Below are 26198 nucleotides of genomic sequence, written 5' to 3'. Positions count from 1 at the left end.
CCTGGATTCTAGCACTGTTACATACCTATCAATGCATGAGACACTTCAGTGAAAGTAAAATCAGTTCACCTTACCACAATCTGAATACCACACTGTGGTGTGTTTTATTTTCATCGTGCACTGAATGCGTTTGAATGTTTCTGTGTTTTTTGTGCTTTTTTTTTAAACGTATAAAAGCTCAATAAAACATGAAAATCTGTTTTCGTTAATGCATCTCTTTAATTTAGACACAGATCACACAAACAGGCTTTAAGTAGCACACAGGCAGACAAATCTGTTCATATAAACTGATATACAACAAGCAGGTACCACAACAATCATGAAGATGGGCTTTTACCCAGCCGTAATGTAACTGTTAGCAAGCCTAAGCTAATCCTCTAAGATCAGCATGACTTACAAAACAGTTACAATATTTATAGAAACATTCTTTTAGTGACGTTATTACACAGATACATTCCTCTCAGGTCAAAGGATCATGTGCTAACTCTATAGTTAAAGCTATATACAGCATTAAATTAATCTAATTTGACCACGCTGCTTATTATTAAGTGAATGTGCCTGTGAGTGACATAATTATAGTGTTATTCTGGTTAAATTAAAAATTTTAGACAGAGCCACTGTTGAAGTTAATCTTGTAGCAACGACTTAGTGTCTTAAACAAAGTCAATAATTTGTCTTTCAAAGTAAAGCATTTTTAAAAACAAGTCACCATAATGGTAACATAGAGGTACATTAAAAAAAACAGTGTGTTATGACAGACAGGGCTACAAAGGAAACAGATTTTCTTCCATTGACAATACATTAATACAGCACAGACTGGACAACAGTGTATTGCACTGAAACACACGCACACACACACACACACGCACACACACACACACACACACACACACACACACACACACACACACACACACACACACACACACACACACACACACACACACACCAGTATCAGTAGTTGCACAAATTAATGTTAACTTCAGTTCCACTTACAGGCTTTTTAGAGCTTTTAACCACAGCTCACAGTACTGCAGTACTGTGAAGAAACCTTCAGTCTGTTGTTTTCATGCCAGAATTAAATGATAGATTTTTTTCTGCAGATGAGGCTTTAGAGGTTCATACAATGAAGCAGGATTTGGGCTTATCAAGGTAACTTCAGGATTAACCCTGTGTTTTAGCATTAACGGGGTTCATGCTGAAACACGTGGTTAACGGGGGTATATCACTGGGGGTTTATCACTACGGTAACTCCAGAGGGAATAATCTTTCAGATCAAACTCCACTGACCAATCAACTCTCTGGAAAACTGGATCAACAATCCTGGAAGATCCCTCAGTGCAACGACACTAAGAATGTTTGTAGTTTTTAAAGACCATCTAAAATCTTTATATTTATGTGACAAGCACCAGTAAGAAATACTATAAGATTATTATATGCACATTTTTTCCTTTATTACAACCATATTATGACAATGTAACAATATTATTGTTTTATAAGCATTCATATATGGTCAACATATATGATCCTAGAGAGGGCGGTGTGTTCAAATCTGCAGGCCGGATAGTTTGGCTTTTATTTTCTATTACATTTTAAGTTTTTTAATTATGATAAGCCAAGTGATGGAGTCGTGACCAGCGCCCTTGCAACCCTGAACTGGATTTTGTTTTTTCAATAGATGGAGAATTTATGAGACACTAGCAGTACAGCATTTACATTAGGAGTTTGTGCTTAGTGGCTCTAGACGACTTTGGCACCTGAAGTCACAACTGGCTCTGTTGCTTATGTAAATGCAAGTTTTTTTTCTGCTTTCTGATCAAGTTAGAAATCCGCCACTTACTCAGCGTCTTGTCTCACATCCTTTCACTGGAATTCCCCCTAAGCTGAGATATAAAAGGTGACAGCTCATGCACCTCATTTACATGTAGTACACTCAAACTCCGTCTGCAGAAGTAGGCAGCTAGATGTGCTTAAAAAGCCCTAAAAAAGCTTGTAAGTGTACCATTATCGCATTGACTACAGTCACATACAGCACTCATTGTCAGTTTTTAAATGACTCACCTCCTACAGTTTTAATTTCTAAGAGTGTCTGAAAGTATCTCTGAGGCTGCGGGTCGGTCCGAGTTCCTTTCAGCCCGACACGTGTCTCCTTCACTCTGAGCCTCCTGCTCTTTTGTTACGTGCATCTTCAGGTGCTTCTTCAGGGAGGACTGGTCAGTGTAGGTCTTCCCGCACTGACTACAGAGGAAGATCTTCTCCTTGGTGTGGACTAGCTCATGTCTCTTCAGGTGACCGGACCTGCTAAAGTTCTTGCTACAGTATGAGCAGCTGTACTCCTTCTCGCCCGTGTGAGTCCTCTGGTGCAATTTAAGGCTGCTGGCCACTGTAAACTTCTTGCCGCACTCGTTGCAGCTGTACGGTCTTTCCCCCGTGTGCATCCGCATGTGGATGGTGAGGTGGCCCGCCTGGCTGAAGGTCTTCTTGCACAGCTCGCAGCTGTACGGCCTCTCTCCAGTGTGGATCCTGTAATGTGTTTTCAGGTCACCCAGGCCATTGAACCTCTTACCACACTGGGCGCAGCAATACGGCTTCTCACCGGTGTGGATCCGCTCATGGATGCGCAGGTTTCCCGCGTTGCTGAATGTTTTGCCACACTCCTGGCAGCCGTATGGCCTCTCCCCGGTGTGGGTCCGCAGGTGGACTTTCAGCTGGTTGTGTTCGTTGAAGCGTTTCCCGCAATGCGAACAACAATATGGCTTCTCTCCGGTGTGGCTGCGTTTGTGTATCCGGAGCTGGCTGGGGTGAGCGTAGGTTTTACTGCACAGATTGCAGCTGTAGGGTCTTTCTCCCGTGTGAGTGCGCTTGTGGGCTTTGAGGAGGTCGGCCCGGCTGAAGCATTTTCCGCAGTAGCTGCAGCTGTGAGCCTTCTCGCCGCTGTGGGTCTTGATGTGAATGTTGAGCGAGGTCGCTCGACTAAACGTTTTGGGACAGGTGGGACAACGCAAAAAGTTGTCACAAACTTCTAAAAACTCCTCTACAGGAACAGCAGGTAAATCGTCTCCTTTAGGGGTCACTGCTTCTGGCTCAGACACATGCCTCGTCCCCACCGCTGAATCCCCCTCTGCTTCTGGGTAATTTTTTGACGCATACTTCAGTTCATGCTGGTGGAAACTGTCCCCATTCTGCTCCTCTTCCTCAGTCTTTATGAACTGACCGTCCTGCATGTATTGATCTGAAACAATGGTGACTTTAACATCGCCTTCATCACCACCGTACTCATGCCTGGGCCCCGGGGATGGCTGCTGATGTGCGTATTCATCACGACTGTCACACCTGACCTCTGTGCTCTCATTTTTTATTGGCTTCATTGTCATATTCAGAAGCACTGACGCCTGAGAGAGATCAATAGCCTGGCTTTCATCCATATCTGACTTTATGGATATCCCAGTTTCCATACCTGTTGAGTTCACACACAGATGCTGTACTGTGTGGTTAGTCTGCAGAAAAAGGGTTGAAGGTGGCAACTCCCCCCTCATCTTTTCTTTGCTCTTCCTCTTGACGCTCTTCTTGTCACTGCTGCATATGGACACCTTGAACATACCATTGGGATGACTCCCCCATTCTGCAGCTGAGAAGTTTTCAGTGGCCTCTTCTTCATGTAGATCTGTGAATTTCAAGCAAAATAATGAGCAAAGCAGCAGCTTTTAACACAGCTAAATGTATGAATAGTATACATTAGTAAGTAGAACTGACCTAACCCCACTGACTGCATGTCTCTGGACTGTGGGAGAACATCAAACTGCACACTGAAAAGCCCCGGCCAGATGGTCGATTTGAACTCAGGACCTTGCTGTGAGGCAACAGTACTTTCTTGCTATGTTTGCACATGTTTCAATAAATCCCTGCATCTACTTTCAATTTTTTCTGGCAAAAAATATAAATAAATGATAGGTTGCTCAAGACGTTTCCATTGTACTGTATTTTTTGCTGGTTCTATACTAATTAGCATCCATACTATACACAGTATTACTACTACATATTACAGTAGACATAATTGTCCTTTACAGCGTTGGCTATAAATGCATTGTGCGGTGAATTTGCGCATCAAAAATCTATTTTATGCACAAATATATAAATCCAACTGCTTAAACTATTGTTTGTTTGTTTGTTTATTTTATAATTATGGTCATTTTATTTGGGGGAAGGCCTAAACCTCTTAGCACAAAATCTGCTTTTTACCTCATAAACATTTTGGCACTGAAACTAATTGCTGTGTTCTTTACTGATAAATAATTGGACAGTTTTGCCAATTATTCAGTCATTCTTTTGGCAACAAACAGTTGAAATAAGTTAAGTTTAATATTCATAATTGATAGAGGATTCAGTTTTCTTCTCATATTTTATTTTCTTCTTCCGGCTGCTCCCTGTAGGTGTCACCACAGTTGAATATCTGCTTCCTCTCTGTCCCTAGCATTCTCCTCTGTCACACCAACCCTCTGCCATGTCCTCCTTCACTACATCTACGATTCTCCTTTGAGGTCTTCCTCTTTTCCTCCTGCCTGGTAGCCCCAGCTCTTCATCATCCTTTGTCCAGTATATCCACTATCCCTCATCAAACCATCTCAACCTCACTTGTCTAACTTTGTCTCCAAACTAAACCTGAGCTTCCAGTCAAAGAAGTAAAGTAATCAGCTGAAGTTGTAGCTGTAAAACATGCACAGCTCCATTATTTGCATGTAAATGTTCATGGGTATAGTGTCACGTGGTTCCCTTGTACATAAGTCTATCTGATGATGGTCCAGGGCATGCTTTAACTAACATGTCATGAGCGACAGCAGGTCACCATACCTCCAGGTGCAGACTCTGTGCTTGTCTGTGCAAAAAGCAGCCGCTTCAGGCCCTCGTTTTCAGACTCGATCCTTTGTATTGTGCCCTGGTACTCGGACAGTGTCCGGTCGACTGAGTCCAGGATGTCGCTCACCGTGGCTTTAAAAATCTCATTCAGTGAAGACTCTAGGAACGTTTTTAGATCCACGGTCTTGGCCATTGTAGCCTGAGCGGACACAGCTGCACACACTTCACCAGATGTGTGTTTGCGCAAGGTTGAAAGTCTCTGGGTAAAAGTGGGTGTGTGCGACCCTGCTGCCGTGTGCGGAACAAACAAAGCAGAGACAGCGAGGAGAGGACGATTCTGCTTGTAAGACGACTCCCAGGTTTGTAGCGCCCCTGCTGGTGTGGAGGGCAATTGACTGTTTGTGTTTGTACAATAGTGTTAAAGTTTCTTTAACAGCAACAAACGTACTTGTAGGAGCAGTAATAATCCGCATTACCCCAGCGGCAAGGATGTTCACCTAAAATGTTAGGTAATACTAATATTTTGATACCAAAGGCCATCCTGATGCTAATAATGCTAATAAATTTCTAGAGTATAGGTAACAAAGCAGTTCCTGGGATTCATATTTATATGTTAAATATATAAACCAACTTAACGGTATAAAAATGGTAACAGGGAATAAAAGCTTCAGTAAAACATCAGTTATTCGTTAGCAAACTCTTGCTATGAGTTACTGCAGTTAATGTGTTCGCTAACTGCTAACGAAGCTAACAGAGTGCTAATGCTAATAATATTAATGCCATTTAGAGACATTTAGAGATAAAAATTGACATGTTAATATAGCTATCACCGGACATTTTTATGTATATATTTGTAGGGCTTTCAATAAAATTCTTCATCTTTAGTTGCAAATTAAATTGAATGAAACTACCATAGATAGTTGCTCACCTCCCATTTTTTCGTATGTATACAGGAAACAGACTAACGTAAAGAAACATTTTATTTTATGAGCATTTTTCATGACTGACATGGGCAATTTTCACAAATGTAACACATATGTCAAAGTGCAGGCCTGTGCAGTCACAGACAGCTCCTTCATGGTACTGCAGCAAGGTGCCAATAATAACAATTAGATAGTATAGCTAAACATTTACACTTTTCATTCATAAACACAGAATTTGTATACACCCAAATACAGGCTATCCTCTTGCTTGGTACTTGTTGGACTGGCTTCTGTGAAAGTGCTGAGTAGACAACTGCTAAAGGAAACATTACATTTGCAAGTCAGTATCCAGCCAACCTACCAGGAAAACAGTAACAGTGAAGTGTAGCTCTACTGAACAAGAAACATTATAGACATAGAAAACCAATAAATGCAATTTAAGTATAATAAAAGTGCTATAAGGTCGTAAAACAGACAAAGTTGAATGATTTCTCTATTGATACCTTGAAAAGGTCTATAGCTAGGTTACATTGACATTACATTGATTATTGTTGCTCTATGTTTATAATAGATACTTGTGCTTGTGCTAGTTTTAGTTAAACAGGTGTATGATTGGATATGGCGCTATCATTTGTAGGCCATTAACTCTAGAAATTATACACAAACAACACCTGTCTCAACGGTTATTCTCGCTTTGTCACACGCAGTTTTTTGCTGGTTTTACAACTAGTGAGATACAGAGAGGCCAATTTACGTGGTTCCTCACCCCAAGTTTTTTTTTTTTTTTTGTAAGATATTTCTTTGCATTTTACACCAGTGAAATAAAATGCATATGCACAACTCTCTGAGTGATTTGATGCTAAATATAGGATGAATTGATGTGTGAGAGAGGAATGTCTTAAAAAATGTCTTGTATGTGTCAAACAGGCTTTTCTGCTCACAGTTGGCACCAGCAGAAAGAGTAACTGCTAATGAGTCTGGATACCTTCTGGTTTTTCCACATTGTTCCTAGTGGCATCTGAAAGAATGAAGTCGGGCCACTCCCCTTACCTCACTGGTGTCTCTGTGGTTGTGTGTGTATGTGTGTGTGTTTGCATGCATGCCTTTAGGCCAGTGGGGCGGGGGCCAGGCCTCTCAGGTGTCCTTTTAGTTCCTGAGTCATCTGCCAATCACAATGAACCTTTCCTTCCTCCTTGTTGCTGCCATTCAGCAGATCTTTTCCTCCTTTCCCTCCCTTTACTTGCTGTTCAGAGTGAAAAAAACGACGCAGGGAGACGTAACCACGAGTTTGGTCTAGTTAATATGGACAGGAAGCATGATGAAGAAGGTAAGGGAAGATGGTCCAGACTTGGGCTTGTAACCTACACTTAAAGGCTGCTAGGTGGATATGAGACTTGTTTGCTATACACAGCTCTGAGGCTTACTTGCAGGCTTCTCTGTGTCTGCGTGTTGAGTGGCTGTTTCTGTGAGTGCACAGCGATATAAAGCCGGTATAACACAGTGGTTTGCTTTTCTCTCCACAGGACTTAAGAACTCACAAGCTGGCTGATCATATGATGTCGCTTTAAAGAACCCAGAGGGGGTAAGTCACGCTTCACATTTGAAAATATTCCTCCTATAATGAGATTGGTTTTACTTTTATTTCTCTGAATACTATTATTATTATTAAGCCATTTCAAAACTTTTACTTCATTCGATGTGCCTGTGTTCCCTTTTTTCCCTCTAGTATCTTTTTTTCTGTTACCATTTATACTTCTCCTTTAATTTGTGTTAACCATCCCCCTAGCATGTAATTTTGGTGAGTATATTCCCATGCAATCTAAGCAACTTCTCGTGACCACACTCAGCTCAGTCAGAATATGTCTAAATGTTTTGGCTGAAGTCACCAAGTTTTATTCTTGTTCTCTCTTTTATTGTGTCTGAGGAATGTTTCCGCAAAGCTTCACAGCCGTCTGGCTTTCACTGGTAAAGTTTTTATCATCAACAATGCTACCGCATATAATCTGGTGCAAAACTGTTGCTGTATGAAACAAAAGTCTATCAAGGAGAGATTGAAATCAGGACAGCGCCATCGATGTTCAATGTGTGAGGGCTGCCCGTTACTTTTTAATTTTTATACCGTGCATTTTTATTACCGTCTGGAGAAATTAAAAGAAAAAGAAAAGCAACAATTTAAGCATTTTGTTTTCAAACACAATCTGACTCATTTAGAGTTTTCTCTCTTTGTTGCCTCCCATAATGTAGCACTTGCTGCACGCTAACAGGAACTGAGAAGTGAGCACCCACACAGGAAATGTGGTCTATCCCGGATGTTGGTTATCTGACGTGAATAAAATAATGAAGATAGACAGAAACTTTTCAATAAAAAGGCATTTTCCAGAGGGAGAGTGGCATAGATGAAGGTGACATTAAAGTAGTTGAATAATACTGATTATTATTTCCTCCCAAAGTGCAAAGGCAGGTGGTATTTTGGCCTCTGTGTTGACAGGAGAGACATCCATGACACTCTTTTGTTTGTGTCGATAACAAGCATTGTAATTAAAGCAGAGACCCGGCTTTATCCACAAGCCAGGTTCGCAGTGCGATTTGGCGATAAAACGATAAACGCAGAATGCAGACAGTTAAACTGCTCACCAGAAGCAACCCCTCAGCCCCTCCCTAGGCCTCGATTCTCTATCCTCACCATGTACACCTCTGACTCTCTCTTGCTTGGCTGATTTTCTGTGGTCAGGAAGTACAAGCGTGCTTCTGTGACATTTTACTTAAAGCTTGTTGCACTGCATAACTGCAAACACACACCAAGAGTTTGAGATCCTTGCCAAATGAACATGATGGGATAAAAATAAAATTACAGACAAAACTGGATTATGTTGCCATACAAGTGGTGAGTGCAGTTTAACTATAATGATAATCTGTATTTGAATGGCGGCAGTTTCTTTACAACTAAATATAGCAGCGTTTTATGAATGGCTTTTTTGTCTGTCAGCTAATCATCTCCCCCCGGGGGTGTTTCTCCATTTTCTTTTTAATGCGAGATTCAAAGAGCTTTAAAACGTGGTAGTAGTTTGATCTTTTGTATTTTTTTCCTTTTTTTAAAATTGTTACAGATCTGTGAAAGGCAGCACCCGGAAGGGGGCTCACCTTAAAAAGTTCCTGTCTGTCATTTGGCCAACGAGGACATTTTGTAGCCATACATCTGCAGATTTTACACCTCTCACCACAACCCACAAATACACTGATAACTACTGAGAGGCGCTTATGGAGGAGGACAGCTTGTGCACCTCTCAGACAGTTGCTACAGATTCAGTGCTTCAGCAAGAATCGAGTAACTGTATAGATCATCAGTCCATCAATTGGGAAGAGGAGGCAGCAGCATTGTCGGATCAGGCCAATCTCAGCCCTAAGAAGGGCTGTGATGCCTCTGAGGAGGCGGAACAGTGGGGCCAAATGATGTGGCCAGTGTGTCATGTCAACTGTACCAGCCCCCCACTTTCCTTTGCTACAGTTCAATGGGACATGCCCGATCCCGCTGCAGAGCAGCCTCTGCTCATGACTGACAGCAGCTCAGCCAATGAGCTGGACTTTGAGGATGTCAGCGCTGTGACGAATGAAGGCAGCACTTCCCCATCACTTCACGAGTCTCAAGAGGATGTCAGCGCTGAGCTTTTCAAAGCGGAGAGCAGGGAGGAAGAAGCTGGCCTCGATCCACAACCTCTGAATTCAGAACCTGAGTGGACAGGAAGTGACACTGAGGTAAGGTTTTTTATTTATTTATTTATTTTTAGATAGATAAATAAATAAAGATAGATGGATATAAAGAAGGTGTGTGTGAGGTTGTTAGGTTGTTTAGGATTTTCTTTTTCCTGAGTGAATGTTCACACATTTACCTACAGTTTCCTGTATCGTTAACCCTTTCTTTACTGAGCATAACTCAGCATCTCTGTCTTTGGGTTGCTGTGGCAGGTTGAGCAGAGTTAGGTGGATCAGGGTGGATGTAATGTTAGTCAGATGAGCCTCAGCATGTATCTTCCTGCTCGCAAACCCACGGGCAATCACAAGTTTTTCTCTCGCAACTAATGTTCAGTGGCTCGTCTTGCAATTTTCAGCCATGTGATGCTGCAGATGTGCAAGAGCTGGAGACACGGTGGAAAGAAGACGAGCTGGTAGAGAGTAATAACGGTATGTATCACTCAGAGTTGTTGTTAAACATTCATGGCCTTGATGGCTTGCCTTTCAGTAATATTTTCTATAAGTTAACTGCATGCAGTCGTATTCACACGCTTCTAGTCCCATTGAGAGCAGAATCGGAAGAAGAGGAGGGTCGCTCAGTGACATCACATCCCGCTGAAACTGAGGAACTAATCGATACTGCTCTGGGAACTGGAAGCTCGGATGAATATGTGGACAGCTTTGTAGATTTAAAGCTAGAAGAGGAACAGAAAGACTCCTGTGTTCTGCTGACTGGGCAGGAGGAGTCAGGAGAGTCGGAGGAAAAGCGAACTTCAGCAAATGGTGACAAAACCGAGGAAGAGAACGAGCAGTGGGGCGAGGTAGAAGAAGGGCAGAGTGAGGCAAACGCATCCTGCAGTGAAGAAAGTGTCATTTGTCTGATGAATGTGTGAGTATCATGAGCTTGAAAAAGAGGAACAGGAAGCATGTGCTAACATTAAACCCACTGAGTGAAAAGTGTGAATAAATCATCTGTAAAACGCTGTTGATATTCTATACCGTCGCTTGATTCTGAAACCAAAAAGAACTCGGTATGTTTAACACCGATTGCATGACAGAACATCGTTTAATCATTTCTGACACCAAGTCAGCAATGATTTTTCAAAAAAAGCTTTCTGGGTGAGGTCGACTTATTACAGTAACTAAATAAAACCAAGAAAAATCTTTAAGTCTACAAGATTGAGAACTTGACATTGTTCACAACATGTCAGTAAATTTAAAGGAGATTTGTTCAGCATTTAATGAAAAATGAAAATGAAAAATATGTTTGCAGAATGTCAGCTCAAATATAATTATCACATTATTTTTCTTAACAAGAGTGTGACTGGGTATTAGGTCCATACTGAAAGAACCAGAGACTTAATTTTGCCAGAACATCTTGAAAGTACTAGCAAATGTTGTCTCGTCTCCCGAGAGGAGGATGTTTTCACACCCATACAAAAATTTCTGCTTTCTGACCTTTTGATAGTCAATTCTGCATTTTATTTAAATTCAGGTAACAAAATCTGCCACAATCATACTCTCAGCTACTCCTGTCTTCCTCAAAGGGGGTCGACAAAGAAGGATCCACGCTAGCTTTTGACCCCATGAGGCTGGGTTTGGGTCTCCTCCCAGTCCCAATTCTACATTGCTCACTCAGAAAATTTAAGTTATCCTGACTGCTGTCCATTCTCAAGAAACAATTTCTCCTAATTTAACCATGTAGTCTAAACTGTATGCAGATTTTCTAAGGAAACGAGTTTGCATAATTTTTTAAAGAAATGTTAATCTAGATATTATGAGGAGGGAGTTGCATAGCAACATAACAGCTCCTATGCAACATAACGATTTCTGTGCAACTGAGTGTGGTGGCGATATATTTTGATATATTTCCTGGTAATTTCTAATAATAGCTCAATACTGCTTTTAATAATAAATGCCACCACTGTTGAATTTTAGGTGATGATTATTAGAATAGTAGGTAGTTAAACTGTAAAAATAGAACAATGATGGCACTGACACCTATCAAATAGTGCTATCACAACTCCAAAAGACCCGAAGATTGTGGTTGGTATGTAATGGTATGTCTTTAACGCCTACGTGCTGTTAGCTAAATATACTTCTTTGACCGAAGACCTCCTACTCCTCATCTGGGGTTTTGTGATATAACACTTAATGGTTACTAATACACAGTTTCTCAGCTGCATTTTGATGTTTCTATGTTGCATTTAAATTATTTTGTGATCTAACACCAAACAAGTTGCGAGCATGATCGCTAAGAGCAGCTTTATTTAAAGTAGTGGTGTTGACAGAAGCCACACAGAGAAACAAGTCAGTAAATATCATGCAGAAGAGGTTGATTGACATCTCTGGCCCTCGCTAACTGCGTATCCTTCCATTGTGTCATGCAAGTTTTGTTTTTTTACTGTATAGTATTTTTTGCAATAACTGCACTGCATATTTCGTGCACTTTTTAGGGAGGTACATCCAGAGCCCCTTCCAACTGATGACACTGGAGTGTCGACAGAGGCAGATAAGCTAGTGGATCTGCCACCCCCAGAGCTTTTGGAGGAAAGCCTGCAGTTCAGCGCTGAAGAGGACCAAGAGATACTGAACCAGTTACATGAAGATCTCACCAGTCGGACAGAAATGTGTGAAGATGTCGAACAGAACGTGGAGCCTGAACAGCCAGAAGCTGTGGACAATGACGAGGGAGCAGCGTTACAGGTTTTAGAAAATGCAGAGAGGATAGAAAACAAACAAGAGCTGGTTGAAAAACTGGAGGATTTAAATTGTTTAGAGCAACAAGACTGTGTTCAAACAGCTTTGCAGGACACAGACGCTTCACTGCAGCTTGAGGTGCAGGACAGAGAGCCCGAGCATCTCGAGGTGACTGAAAACCCAGAGCAGATACCAGTAGAGGGGTCACATGAAACCGAGGAAGACGCTGACCACTTAGAACCACCCCAGCATCTGGAAGAGTCACCAGAGATGGAACTGACAGACCAGGTAATCCAACCTGACGATGCAGAGCAGCCAGAGGAGTCTCCTCAGTTGGAGCAGGCTGTTTGTGTTGAAGCTGAAGACCCTGGAAAGGCAGGGCAGCAAGAAGAGACAGCGCCTTCAGAAGACGATAAGGAACCAGTAAATACAACCGAAACTCAGGAGTTAAATGAGGAGGAAAAACAGGGTGAGACTTCAGATCTAACAGAAGATGTTAGGGGGACTGAGGATGGAGATTTAGAAACAGTAGTGGCAAACGGAAAGCAGCCCACGTCCCTGGAGACAGCGGTGCCTCTTATGAATGGAGGCGAGGTGGACAGAGAGAAGGCCCGCATCCTCGCTGAAAAGCTGTTCAAGTTGGACGAGATTCAACGTGGAGATGTGGTGAAGCACTTAGACAAAGAGTAAGAGTATATATTTTAATAGATTTGAATCATTTTAGTCTTTTGGTGGTGGCTCCACAGAAGAGCTCCAAGATCCGTATGTTTGCAAATGTGTGCTCAAACACAACAGATTATATCTATGTTAAATTTTATTTTTGTGACACATTTACAGTTTCCAACTTGTGAAACGCTTTAAATTAACTATAACCAGGTTACTTAAATCCATGTTCAAATGCTAAAGAAATCCAGAAGTGGAGACTTCGACAAATCTTCACACCTTTTTAAATGCAAAAGCATCCATTATTATTATGATTATATTATAATTTAAGCGTGCATACGTGTAGTAAATATCTCATAATTTTAATCTACATTGAGTCCTATCTGTTTTTGTGCAGAATACTTTTAAAAATGTAAAAGAAAATTCTGAATTTTGGACTAAATACTAGGACATATGTTTGTGTCTATGCTAGCTACCACCTCTCACCACTGCCAGGTGACAGAAGTAGGCTATGACGCACATATTATATGCTTTTTTTAAGTCAGCATATGGGTTTCACATTTTTTCAGATGTATATATAAATGAAAAAAAAAAGTTAAAAAATGTTACTAATCATCTAGTTTTCTGCCAAAGGCGGTGGGCCACTGCTATATATTGTATATTTTAAATTATTTCATTTATGATCTTAAATCATCATAATTTGCCCAAAAGAAACAACTTTGCGTTGTTTCGAAGGTGCTGATTTACTCTCAGCACCTTAGGGTTAGGTGCTGAGAGCAGGCAAGAGCAGCCAGGGATCGCACACCAACCCTCTGAGTAGCAGATGACCTCCTCTACCTCCTCAGTTGCAGCCACCCCAAACATATGAAACCTTAAGACCTAAAAGGCCCACCTGAATTAAAACTCACTCTTCCCTCAAATTGAAAAAGCCTCATAACATTGAGTCACTGAAGCTGTTGCGGAGTGGGGTTGGGTAAGGAGGTTTGAGTGTGTTAATGCTTTGCCGTTGTATTGAAGAAGTCAGTATTTTTTCGTAACACCACATCCTTCCCCATGAAATAAAATTACAGATGAATGTGGCAGATAAATAAAGCGGTGACAGTGCTGACGTAGTTTATTTTTTCTTCTTCTCTCTTTTATTTATTTATCAATTGTTTTTATTTAGTAACGACTTCAGCCGCGCTGTCGGAGAGGAATACCTGAAATTCTTTGACTTCACCGGCCAAACTCTGGATCACTCCCTGAGGTAATAAAACAAACAGAAGCTTGGATTGCCTCCACCGACATCTCCTTTTAAAACGGAGAGGTTCAGAGAGCGTCTCCTAGTCATTTTCTTTCTTTCTTAGGTCTTTTCTCAAAGTGGTGGTGCTGATAGGAGAGACGCAGGAGAGAGAGCGCGTGCTGCAGCATTTCTCCTGCCGCTTCCATCAGTGCAACCCTGACTCCTTTTCCTCCTCGGGTGAGCCTGTTGTGTCGTGCTGCGAGATACAGAGATAGGAACTTACATTTAACAGATTCTTGCGTCAACATCACTTTTCTGTTTTTTTAATGTCCTCAGGGGCTGTGTTGGCTCTGACATGTGCCCTGATGCTTCTCAACACTGACTTGCATGGACAGGTAGCAGACATTTGTGGCATTTAGAGCAATCATTGTAAACTTTGTGCTGTAATCAAACATGTGTTGTGTGTGTTGACAGCATGTAGGAAAATCCATGTCGTCTTCTAAGTTTGTGTCAAACCTGGATGGAATGAATGATGGAGTGAACTTCAACAAGGATCTCTTGAAAGTAATACTTTCCTAGATTTTCAGTTTTTCCTTTGGAGAGCTCCTTGAGAAAAGTTCAGTCCTGATTGATGAATCTTTTTCTCTCTTTGCAGAGTCTTTACAACTCCATAAAGAACGAGCCGCTGGAATGGGCTGTGTAAGTAAAGCGATTGTGCGTTAGTCCTCCTCGATTTTAATGCGTGATCTCACTCGCATATTCTTCCATTTTATGTCAAAGTGATGAGGATGAGCTGAAGAACGTGGTGAATGAAGATCCGGGCGACAATCCACGGCTGCGCTCAAAGGTTAACCCCTTCCTGGACATTCCTCATGACAAAAAGGCTGCCGTCGTCAAAAACGGGTTTCTCCAGAGAAAGCTACACGCTGACATCGATGGCAAACGCAGTGAGTGCGACACAGATACACATCTGAGATTCACGCTGCAGCTTTAGATACACCATCTACACATTACAGCTACAGAAGCTGCTCATGCCACGAAGCTCCCAGTGCACTGTTTCTGTGCACCAGAGGAGGTTTGGAGCTCTGCAGTTATTATGTCAGCAGAGCGTTGCTGACTTTTGCTCACAAAGCGCCTCAGCACACTGTGACTTCACGTGGTCTTCCACTTTGTGGCTAAGTTGCTGTGATGCCTAAATGCTTCCACTTTGCAATAATTCCACTTCCACAACTAGTCATGAAATATCTGTGAGTTAGGGACTTCCTAACAAAGTATTCCTTCCTCAGGATGTTTTCCATGTTTTAGAACAGATAAATAAGGTATGTTTTATCCCATCTGGTCTGAAACTTTGAATTTGAATTTGAAACTGTAGATTTTAAACAATAAAAGTGAAACTGAAAAGACTAAATCTGCTCTGGAAACCAACAAAATCTTAAATTAATTTGAAAATAAACTAAAAATAATCCCCTAAACTTTACTCTTTACTTGCCTCAAACATATAACGCTCTTAAAAAAATGGAAATAAATGTATAGATGTGCGCATGAGTACAGTTATTTTGAATTATCAAGAATATTTTGTAAATCGTTTGACGTTTTATCGTTCCAGTCTGTGCCTCAAAGTTACCGCTTAACCTCGTGAGGCAGAACTCTTACTTGTAACACCTCAAACTGAGAATGAAGCAGATGGTACAGTGGTGTAACGAGATTTTACAGTCACTGGCCACTTTATTGAGTACACAGGTTCAACTGCTCGGTAACACAAAGATCTAACCATCCAGTCGCATAGCAAAAACTCATGTGAATAAGATCACACAATGAAGTTCAAAACAAACATTAGAATGAAATGAGATGAGGTTGGTTGTTCGTGACAGACGGGATCATCTCATATTTCAGAAACTGCTGACCTTCTGGGATTTTCCCCACACAACCACCTCTAGGGTTTACAGTAAATGGGCTGAAAAAAGGAGACAGTAAGCAGCAGTTGATGCCAGAGGTCAGATGTATTGATGCAGCAGCTGAGTGATGCTGTCATGTCAGCGTAAAGCGTAATCTCTGAGGAATGTTTCCAGCAAATTGTTGAATCTGTGCCATGAAGACTTAAAGCAGGTCTGAAAGCAAAAGCAAAGTGAAACTAATAAACTTCCCACGAGGGTTTATTTAACTAAACTGTGATTTAGTGATGCAGTCAGATATTGTTTTGAACGCTTAGCTGTAAAAGGCTAAGCGTTCAAAACAACGCTTAGCCTTCCCTGCCGGGCGGTCGGCACGGACACCTCAGTTTATAAATGCAAGAAGTTGAGAATGAGGCGATGTAGGATTTGAAATTGACACCATAGGTGCATCTACTAAAGATCTCGAAAAACAGTTTTGAATCTCAGTGACCTTGAACAAGATTTTCAGAATGTTTTGAAAATCTTGTGAATGCGATAATTTGAGAAGGAAATCAGCTATGATTTTGAGATTTATACCATATGTGCATCTGAAGGCTGAGGGCTAACGCTGGCAGCCACCAGTATTTCTTTGCAGGAGGAGGTTTGGCGAATTTTAAAGAAGTTAACGTCTCCTTTGCATGAGTTTTGTTACTAAATGCTGGATGCTTCTGTGTGGTAGCACCATGGGGAAAGAGAAGCTGGAAGACTTTTGATGGAGTGCTTAAAGGAATGGTCCTTTACTTACAGAAGGTCAGTAACTCCATTCCTGCTTTGTTAATAGTGTAACAGAGTCTATTATACAGAATATAGCATCATTTCCTGTGTTTTGTGATTGTGCGTTTCTTTATGTTCCTTCTTATGTGTTAGAATGATTATCGAAGGGATCAGCACATTATAGAGGAGGTGGTGAGCGTGCATCACTCTCTGGCTGAACCAGCAGCTGATTACACCAAGAAGCCACACGTCTTTCGTTTGCAGACGGCCGACTGGAGGGTTTTTCTCTTTCAGGCCTCGTAAGTCGCAGCACGTCCAAGCCGAGCATACATATGCGGGTTTGTGCCAAAGAGTCCAACGGCCGGTGTCAGAACAGCCATTTGTTTTTCTTGTCAGGTCCAAAGCGGAGATGAATTCGTGGATCAGCCGCATCAACTTAGTCTCGGCTCTTCACTCGTCGCCTCCGTTCCCCGCTGCCGTCGGCTCCCAGAGGAAGTTCCGCAGACCGATCCTCCCCGCATCGCAGTCGGCTGAGACTCTGGTACACACACACCGAGCTGTCCACTCAGACAAACCACCACTTTGTGTTTGTGTTTTGCTGTGGACATGCTTCATTAACCTTCACGTGACTGAACTTTTTTCTCACTAGAAGTGACAGAGTAGGCCTGTTATATTTTAATTTGTTTTTAATGGCTCTATTTGTGCTTCCTTTAGTCTAGAATAATGTTCTAATGTATTTATTTACTGTTTTCAATCATCTTGAGACAAAATGGAGTTAAAAATAGCAAATTAGGTTTATTTAGATAACCCTTGTCTTTTACTTCTCATAAAACAAGTGTTCCTTCGCTCGATAATATTAGAAAAATGTACATTTTAATGTATTTTGGTGTCTCCCACAGCCAGCATAAACATAAACGCTACAGTGATATCATTTCTTTGTTTCTTAAGTCCTGTTTTGAAGATTAGCCTTTTCTGCGATCTTTGTTTCAAAAAAACGGATAACACGAGGAGGAGCTGGTTAGACTGGGAATCCACTGACTCAGTTGTCAGCAAATAAACATACCACAGATAATCCTCCATTTTGAATTTATACAAAATAAACCTCATTTTTTTTGTCATTATGAGCTGAAATGAGAGAGAATTAGACTCATCAGGAAAGAGTTTGACCTCCAGATAGAATGCAGGTTTTAGGCCAGTCCACATGGGCTTTATTTTTTCCAACCTGGGAGCTACGTCCATGTGTTACACCAGCGATGTGTAACTCGTTTTACATCGCCCACTTTGACCTTAAGTGGGGCAGACCAGTGAAAATCCCCTTTTCAGTGTAAAGAAGTTTAACTACACATTGAATCCCTCAGATATTGTCATAGGAGAAAAAAAGAAGTGCAGTTACAAAAATGCTGCTGTAGTAAATGGATGAAAGCTGTCAGCATGACTCTTTGGGCTTAAATTGTAAGAAATAGATGTGTAAAATTACAGAAAAGGGTTCTAGCAGATATGTCTCGATGCATGCTCAATCACCCGGGTAAGGAAATCTGTTCTAGGAACTAATTTATTCGTGACTTCACTAAATGTTTGTTTTGTTTGATATTTTATCAACAGCACAAGTTGTAAAATCTATGAAAATACAGTAAAGTACAGAAGTCTATGCCCTCCTTATAATTTTCCACTGGGCCAGGTTGGCCCCCCAGCCCTATGTTTGACACCCCTACTGTCTGTGGTGGCTGTAAATATTGAAACCATTAGAGGCATTTTATACATTTTGTATTTCAGTAGACGCATAGTGTGTCCAGCTATAGTGTGTCCAGCTATAGTGTGTCCGATAGTGCTTCTCTGCTGTTGTTTCTGTTGGTTCCTCACCAGTGTTTGTGTCACATTTATTTACATGAAGCCTCTCATGTGTTCCCTGTGCAGGAGCATCAGCTTCAGTCTCATGCAAAAATGCTGGAGTCCTTCAAGGTGGACCTCGAAAACCAGCAGCAAAGCACGCTGGACAGCAAAAAGGCCAAAGCCCGGGATATGGAGGAGCACCTGCAGTACCTGCAGCATGAGGTGAGATGGACCCAGGATTTTATATCCATATATGATTATTAATTGAGCCACTCATCAGCCTGTGTCCCACAGATATGTCGCTATGAGACCTACATTCGGGTGCTGGAGGGGTGGAAGAGCGTGAAAAAGACAGGCGACAGCGAGTTAAACGCACCAGACCTGAACTCGTTTGATAAAGCTGTATGCGCTGACTCTCTGGGAGAGGAAGATGATGTGGATGGCATGCTTAAAAAGTCCCACTCAAGCCCTTCTCTGGAATTGGAGGTGGCGCCTGCAGCAGTGGTCAAAGTCAGACGAAACATCTCTGAGAGACGGACGTATCGCAAGCCCATCATTCCCCGATGGAACAAAGAGGTCTGAAAGCTGCTTCGCTCACAGATCACACGACCAGTTTATATCCTTTGAAAGTTTAGATTCATGCACGCCGGAGGTGCGCTGACGTTACTCTTTTTTTAGTTTGTGGAAGCACCGAGCAGAGAACAAAGAAACACCCAAGTCTCATCTAAAAACTGCCTTAGCAACTTATTGATCTTGTGCACTTTTCAATAAAGATAAACCTCAGGTAATCCATAACCTTCAAACTCCCTCAGGACCGAGGGGAGACCCTGACCTAATTTTTTGAGTGACTTAAATTCCTGGACCTAATTTATTTAGTATTGTTTTAATTTTTGAATTTGAATTTTTGTTTTTCGGTACTCAGAATGGCACAGATGTTTTTCACCGTGCTTTGCACCACAAGAGGGTACTGTAGCACAGGATATTGCGCTGTGATATCGCCCTGCCGTCCTGTCTGTTGTGAAGTGGTTTTTCTAAAGAATCCTCATTGCACTTTTGTTTTTCTATACCATATGTATGAAATGTTTATTTTCTCTCTCTGTTACATGTTTTGTTCAAATGAAAGGTTCCTTTTCCACAATAAAATATAACTTACATTTATTATTCAGTATTCTGGAGACACTTTTGGTTTCAGCTCCTGTTATTTATCATCACTTTTTAGCACATTTTCAAGACAACCTTGTTTTTATAGACACAAATGCCGTCACTGATATTAGAATATCTGCCATAAAGCTCAGAGATACTTGTGTGGCACTTGTTTTCACAACAAAATGAATCTGAATCGATTTTTGGACTGTAATTTATTTGTTTTGTGCCGTCTTACATATCTTATAATTGTATTTTTGATCCGTTAAAGACTAAAAGTTTAATTGATTTTATTAGTTACCCCTAATACGGTTAAACGTGTGTGTTTGTTGGTTGGATTTCTGGCCAGTGTACTCTGTTAGTTTGACGACAAAATGCACACTGCATCTTAGCTCCTCTATTTTTGTTTTTAACTACAAAACTCGGTCATAATGGACTCATCAGCCATGTTATTGGGCACACATTGTCAGTACCTCGCTGGATCCAGATTCCTCAGAGATTTTGGGCTATAGTAACATGAAAGCGTCACACAGGTGCTGCAGATTTGTCAGCTGCACATCCAGGATGTGAACCTCCCGTTCCACCAGATTCTAAAGGTGCTTTTATGAACTGAGACCTGATGACTGTGGAGGCCATTTGAGTACAGTGAGCTCCTTGTCATGTTTATGAAACCAGTTTGAGATCATTTGAGTTTGAGCTGGGATCAGCATAGTCAACAGCAATAATCAGGTAGGCTGTGGTGTTTAAACAATGCTCAGCTGGTACTAAGTGGTCCAAAGCATGCCTAGAAATTATCCCCCCTCCCCATTATGCTACCATCAGCTGCCTGAACCCATCCATGGTTCAGGCTGCTGGGTCAGTGCTTTCATGTTGTGTACTCCAACCTGCGTCCCTACCATCCAGATATAACAGCAGAAATATAGACTCATCAGACCAGGAATTGGTTTTCCAATAGCCTCAGTTTCCTGTTCTTAGCTGACAGGAGTGGAATCCGCTCTTCTGCAGCTGAAGCCCATCTGCTTCAAGGTTTGGTGTGTTGTGTGTTCAGGTATGCTCTTCTGTATTTTTTACCTTTTACCTTCATCTCAGCTCGAACAGTCTGGCCATTCTACTCTAATCCAGAGTCTCCTGTTTGAACTTCAGCGTGTTGTCTTGATCACATCTGCCCACATAAATTTGTTTCTTGTAAACTTGTTTGGCTGAAGTGTATACAGTGGGGCAAAAAAGTATTTAGTCAGCCACCGATTGTGCAAGTTCCCCCACCTAAAATGATGACAGAGGTCAGTAATTTGCACCAGAGGTACACTTCAACTGTGAGAGACAGAATGTGAAAAAAAAATCCATGAATCCACATGGTAGGATTTGTAAAGAATTTATTCGTAAATCAGGGTGGAAAATAAGTATTTGGTCAATAACAAAAATACAACTCAATACTTTGTAACATAACCTTTGTTGGCAATAACAGAGGTCAAACGTTTACTATAGGTCTTTACCAGGTTTGCACACACAGTAGCTGGTATTTTGGCCCATTCCTCCATGCAGATCTTCTCGAGAGCAGTGATGTTTTGGGGCTGTCGCCGAGCAACACGGACTTTCAACTCCCGCCACAGATTTTCTATGGGGTTGAGGTCTGGAGACTGGCTAGGCCACTCCAGGACTTTCAAATGCTTCTTATGGAGCCACTCCTTTGTTGCCCGGGCGGTGTGTTTTGGATCATTGTCATGTTGGAAGACCCAGCCTCGTTTCATCTTCAAAGTTCTCACTGATGGAAGGAGGTTTTGGCTCAAAATCTCACGATACATGGCCCCATTCATTCTGTCCTTAACACGGATCAGTCGTCCTGTCCCCTTGGCAGAAAAACAGCCCCATAGCATGATGTTTCCACCCCCATGCTTCACAGTAGGTATGGTGTTCTTGGGATGCAACTCAGTATTCTTCTTCCTCCAAACACGACGAGTTGAGTTTATAGCAAAAAGTTCTACTTTGGTTTCATCTGACCACATGACATTCTCCCAATCCTCTGCTGTATCATCCATGTGCTCTCTGGCAAACTTCAGACGGGCCTGGACATGCACTGGCTTCAGCAGCGGAACACGTCTGGCACTGCGGGATTTGATTCCCTGCCGTTGTAGTGTGTTACTGATGGTGACCTTTGTTACTTTGGTCCCAGCTCTCTGCAGGTCATTCACCAGGTCCCCCCGTGTGGTTCTGGGATCTTTGCTCACCGTTCTCATGATCATTTTGACCCCACGGGATGAGATCTTGCGTGGAGCCCCAGATCGAGGGAGATTATCAGTGGTCTTGTATGTCTTCCATTTTCTGATGATTGCTCCCACAGTTGATTTTTTCACACCAAGCTGCTTGCCTATTGTAGATTCACTCTTCCCAGTCTGGTGCAGGTCTACAATACTTTTCCTGGTGTCCTTCGAAAGCTCTTTGGTCTTGGCCATGGCGGAGTTTGGAGTCTGTTTGAGGCTGTGGACAGGTGTCTTTTATACAGATGATGAGTTCAAACAGGTGCCATTCATACAGGTAACGAGTGGGGGACAGAAAAGCTTCTTACAGAAGACGTTACAGGTCTGTGAGAGCCAGAGATTTTCCTTGTTTGAGGTGACCAAATACTTATTTTCCACCCTAATTTACGAATAAATTCTTTACAAATCCTACCATGTGGATTCATGGATTTTTTTTTCACATTCTGTCTCTCACAGTTGAAGTGTACCTCTGGTGCAAATTACTGACCTCTGTCATCATTTTAAGTGGGGGAACTTGCACAATCGGTGGCTGACTAAATACTTTTTTGCCCCACTGTATATCACGTTTTAAACTGTAAACCGTGAACAGTAATTTATGCTGGTCATTTACCTGATCATACCTTCTTCAGACTTTTGGACTCCCTGAAACTGAGGCAAAGAGTTTTCAACTATTGATCAGAGGATGATTAAACCAATAAAATTATTCAAGGTCTGGAAAAAACAAAACCTGACACCCGAAGAAGAAAAAACCCCTCAAAAAGTGAAAAATATAAAGTCTGTCTGTGATGGTTACCCTTAACCCATCTGTGCCAGCAGTGTCAGACAGCAGAGCTCAAGGTGTATACACGTCGGTTCTTGTCTGTGTGTCTGTGCATATGTGTGTGTGTGTGTGTGTGTGTGTTCCTGTCTAGCTATCTTTGTGAGGACTGAAAATCTGCATTCTACTATACTTGTGAGAACCAACAGTGACTTGTGAGGACACACTCACCGGTCCTCACAAGTTTGAAGGCCTTTTTGAGGCTCAAAATGTGGTTTTAGTGTCAGGGTTACAATTAGGTTACGGTTAGGTTTAGGGTAAGGGTCTGGGTTAGGCATTCATTTTTAATAGTTAGGGTTAGGGTAAGGGGCTAGGGAAACCATTATATCAATGAAGGTCCTCACTAAGATAGCTGAACGGGCTTGTGTGTGTGTGAGTGAGATCACTGCTCTAGGTGGCACGGGTCCTATTTTGTGATCTCTCAGGCTGACATGTCGAGCAGCGGCCGACCTGGGGTGACCAACAAGAGAGCAGGATGTCTAGAACCACCACCACCCCCACCTCTAAAGACACACAAATTCCCCACACAGGAATGTGATGCGACAATAAGGAAACACAATGAAGAGCACAGACAATACAGACAAGCACACACCGTCCCGTCTGCGGGTCAGAATCGGATGAACGCACTGAACAAATGGACGTTTCATTGCACCTGAAGCTGTTTTTGTATATTTAGATCTTTTCCCCTCCTGGACGGACAGACATGAGAGAAACCCGGGATTCTCCATCAGGCGATGAAGCCCAGCTTGTCCTCTGAATGGAAACTGTCTCCATTCATTCACGGAAATAACAACAGCTCATTAAGATAAAGTCAGATTGTGCAGATGAGGGTGACTGATTGGCCACATGAGTGACGGGGGCCCGGGGCCGTCACAGCACCTCCAGAGGGGCGGGGAGGGGCCGACGCCATCTCGGCTAACCTACATGCTCTCGGGCCTGTGACGAAATGTTACAGCGAGAGGCAGCCATTAGCGTCTCCTGCTTTTCCAGCTCAGACACAAACGCTTTAATAATGGTTTACATTCCGGGGTCGCAATCTGTGCCGAAGGTGCCCGTTTGGCGGTGGCGTCGCAGAGGATCTCTCGAGCGGGAGCACTTCTCACATGGCCTGTGGACCATGACTTCAGCCGGTGATGGTGGTGGGCCTGTTTTGGAGTGACCCTCTCTCTCCTCCTCCTCTCCAAGAACAATAACGAGCAGGCTGGAGCAGCAGGGGCTGCATTAGCTGCTGGGTTCAGAGGGCATCCTTTCCAAGGAAGTGGCCTGTTTTTTTTGTCCAATCTGCGCTTCTCCATTCTGGAGCTTGATGCGTCTCAGTCAGGCCTGGATGGGTAATTAAAAAGGCAAGACCTCAAGTTGTGATCATTAGGGGCCAATCCAGAATAGACCCCCCTTTCTGCTATGACTCGTAAGGCTTCCTCATTTCATTGTGCTTCTCTCCTCCCCTTGTGTGTACACGAGGTGGCTTAAACATTGCTCAACCTCCACCCTGGGTCGCACATAAGCCGCAAAACACCTGAAAACACTGCCAGCAAACATAAACTTCACCACAATCAATCCTGTGCCCTTTTTTTCTGCCCTCAATGCTCCTCCTGATGCACATTCTCCATCTGCCGCTGACGCCTTGCACGCTCTACTTGTTACTTTTTATCTGCACTAACACTTCATTTCTCCCACTCTAGCTATTGAAATGTTTCTTTGTCTCCCCTCCACCCACCCACCGCCTCCACTGCCTCTGTCTTCACCCTCCGCTCTTGACTGCTGCTGTTGTGTTGTGTGGCTTTCACCGTCCAGGGCCCTTGAAGTCTCTTTGCGGTCCTCTCATGAGTTTCGTCTCCCCACTCAGACTCCACTTGCCTCTTTCACCGAGACATTAACTCCACTCTTATCCTCTCACGCTCTTATCCAGCGTCCCACGCTCGATATATTTTTTTGAGGCAAATTTATCTTTTTGCATCGTTTTGGGAAAAGTCTTTTATCGCTGTAATCTGTTTTACAAGAAACAGGAGGTACTGTAGGAAGACATCTTCCTTTTTTACTCCCATTTTTTTCCCTTTTAACTGCACTCATTAGTGTGGCTTCTCTAGCGGCCAGACATTCTCATTTTATTTGCCAATCAGACCCAGTCCAAAGAAGTAGAGCTCCTTTTCCTTTTAGCAGCAAAGGAGCCTCTCTTGTTGAAAAGAGTTAAGCCAAGTGCCTTGCTTGAGGGCATTTTAATGCATGACCTCTTTTTACCCTTCATCGTCCACCCACACACACACACACACACACACACACATACACACACACACACACTCAAGAGTCTGACAGTACTCCTCAGGCGCAGACTGTGGTTTTTTTAGATGCAGGACAAACAGAGGGTCAATGCGGCACGCAGAGCGGATCGGGAATGTTTAACTTCTTTATCTCGTTTCATCTTTTAGCCCGTACAAGAATAAGTTTTCGAAGCAGTTCTAGGAATATTTGTGTTCTTCCTTTGCTTGGTAATCTTTGATCTTCTGTGTGCGGGTGGAGGATAAATCAGCACAATCAGCATGTCTGTGTGACGTTGAATGAGGTGTTTGTCGGCCGGGTGTTTGACTGCACTGGCCTCTGCAGGTCAGTCCTCTCCCTCGGGGCAGGACCTGATACCTGGAAGATTTTATCCACCTCCGTCGTGTGTGTATAGTGCTGCATGTGTGTGTGTGCTTTGAAAGGTGCGTTTTTCTTGATGTCTCCTGGTCAATAGTAGCTTCCTGCCTTCGGGGTCTGAGTGTTGTTTAATAGGCCGGTATGACACAGGGCACCTGTGTTTCCTCCTTCTACCTGCTCCGACACAGAAACAGCCTCTGTTTGGCCACTTTGCTCTGTTTGACTGGCACATTTGTTCCAGCTGCATTAGAGTTAAAGATGGAGGAGATTAGATAACTTCTTGAAATTTGAGAGAGGTGATATCATTTGAAGTCTGCTCAGGTGTTCTGAGGCCTCTTTTCGGGCCTATGACAGAAAATTGACTTACAGTGAAATTTAGATGATGATTGCAGTAGGTGGTTTGGTCCTCCACCTTGAACTAGATAAAGGTCATAACCACAATATACAGTACTGTGCAAAAATCTTGAGCCACTCCTTTTTTCTTTTTCTTTTTTTTTTTTTTTTTGAGGAACATGGGAAATGCGTGCAGCAAGTTATTGAAATTCGTGTAATGGATGCTGGCAGCCTTTTGATCTGTTCTCGGTCAAATTGATCCCACACTGCTTCAATAATGTTGCGGTCTGGGCTTTGGGGAGGCCAATCCATGGCTGACAGTGTTCCAGGTATGCTTTCATCATTATCAGGCTGAACAACAAAGCTGTTGCCAATCAGAGCCTTTCCAAATGGTATCGCATAGCAGATCAAAATCTGATGGTTTTATTACTCCACCAGACCTGTTGCCAC

The 26198-nt window shown here is 42.5% G+C and overlaps 2 protein-coding genes across 9 annotated transcripts; one reads left to right on the top strand and one right to left on the bottom strand.

Moving 5' to 3' along the window:
* Positions 1-204: 204 nt before the first annotated feature.
* Positions 205-5797, bottom strand: LOC146705907 (uncharacterized). 3 transcript variants are annotated; one of them, XM_085463788.1, is made up of 3 exons: positions 5783-5790; positions 4849-5229; positions 205-3664 (listed from the first exon to the last, which is right to left on the bottom strand). In XM_085463788.1, exons 1-3 carry the CDS (start codon positions 5787-5789, stop codon positions 2073-2075), a joined length of 1980 nt encoding a protein of 659 aa, XP_085319914.1. In that variant the 5' UTR covers position 5790; the 3' UTR covers positions 205-2072. The 3 variants fall into 3 exon arrangements, with proteins under 3 accessions (XP_085319914.1, XP_085319916.1, XP_085319915.1); XM_085463790.1 differs by lacking the exon at positions 4849-5229 and having other exon boundaries at positions 5783-5797; XM_085463789.1 differs by lacking the exons at positions 4849-5229; positions 5783-5790 and adding an exon at positions 3754-4841.
* On the top strand, positions 5139-19734 carry LOC146705906 (uncharacterized). 6 transcript variants are annotated; one of them, XM_085463787.1, is made up of 18 exons: positions 5139-5213; positions 7029-7104; positions 7301-7359; positions 8885-9530; positions 9884-9956; positions 10080-10395; positions 11963-12892; positions 14035-14115; positions 14216-14328; positions 14428-14486; positions 14566-14655; positions 14747-14790; positions 14872-15038; positions 16702-16772; positions 16890-17035; positions 17133-17277; positions 18651-18788; positions 18861-19734. In XM_085463787.1, the coding sequence occupies exons 4-18, from the start codon at positions 9036-9038 to the stop codon at positions 19146-19148; spliced, it is 3156 nt and encodes a 1051-aa protein (XP_085319913.1). In that variant the 5' UTR covers positions 5139-5213; positions 7029-7104; positions 7301-7359; positions 8885-9035; the 3' UTR covers positions 19149-19734. The 6 variants fall into 6 exon arrangements, with proteins under 6 accessions (XP_085319913.1, XP_085319907.1, XP_085319909.1 ...); XM_085463781.1 differs by having other exon boundaries at positions 10065-10395; XM_085463782.1 differs by lacking the exon at positions 5139-5213 and adding an exon at positions 5231-5363 and having other exon boundaries at positions 10065-10395.
* Positions 19735-26198: the final 6464 nt, after the last annotated feature.

The sequence above is a fragment of the Copadichromis virginalis genome, linkage group LG7, assembly GCF_057382275.1.
Source record: "Copadichromis virginalis isolate Kocher_CV1m ecotype Utaka linkage group LG7, C_Virginalis_male_GT1.1, whole genome shotgun sequence".
In the NCBI taxonomy this organism is placed as follows: Eukaryota; Metazoa; Chordata; class Actinopteri; order Cichliformes; family Cichlidae; genus Copadichromis; species Copadichromis virginalis.
Note: the sequence above shows the minus strand (reverse complement) of the source record. Positions and strands in the feature narration are given on the sequence as shown.

Excerpts from the sequence above, each read along its gene's own strand:
- LOC146705907 (XM_085463788.1), bottom strand. Across the intron at positions 3,665-4,848 it reads CACAGAGTCTGCACCTGGAG|ATCTACATGAAGAAGAGGCC; the intron begins GTATGGTGACCT and ends TGAAATTCACAG.
- LOC146705906 (XM_085463781.1), top strand. The coding sequence starts at position 9,036 with ATGGAGGAGGACAGCTTGTGCACCTCTCAGACAGTTGCTACAGATTCA. Across the intron at positions 10,396-11,962 it reads GTCATTTGTCTGATGAATGT|GGAGGTACATCCAGAGCCCC; the intron begins GTGAGTATCATG and ends TGCACTTTTTAG. Across the intron at positions 14,791-14,871 it reads GAGCCGCTGGAATGGGCTGT|TGATGAGGATGAGCTGAAGA; the intron begins GTAAGTAAAGCG and ends TTTATGTCAAAG.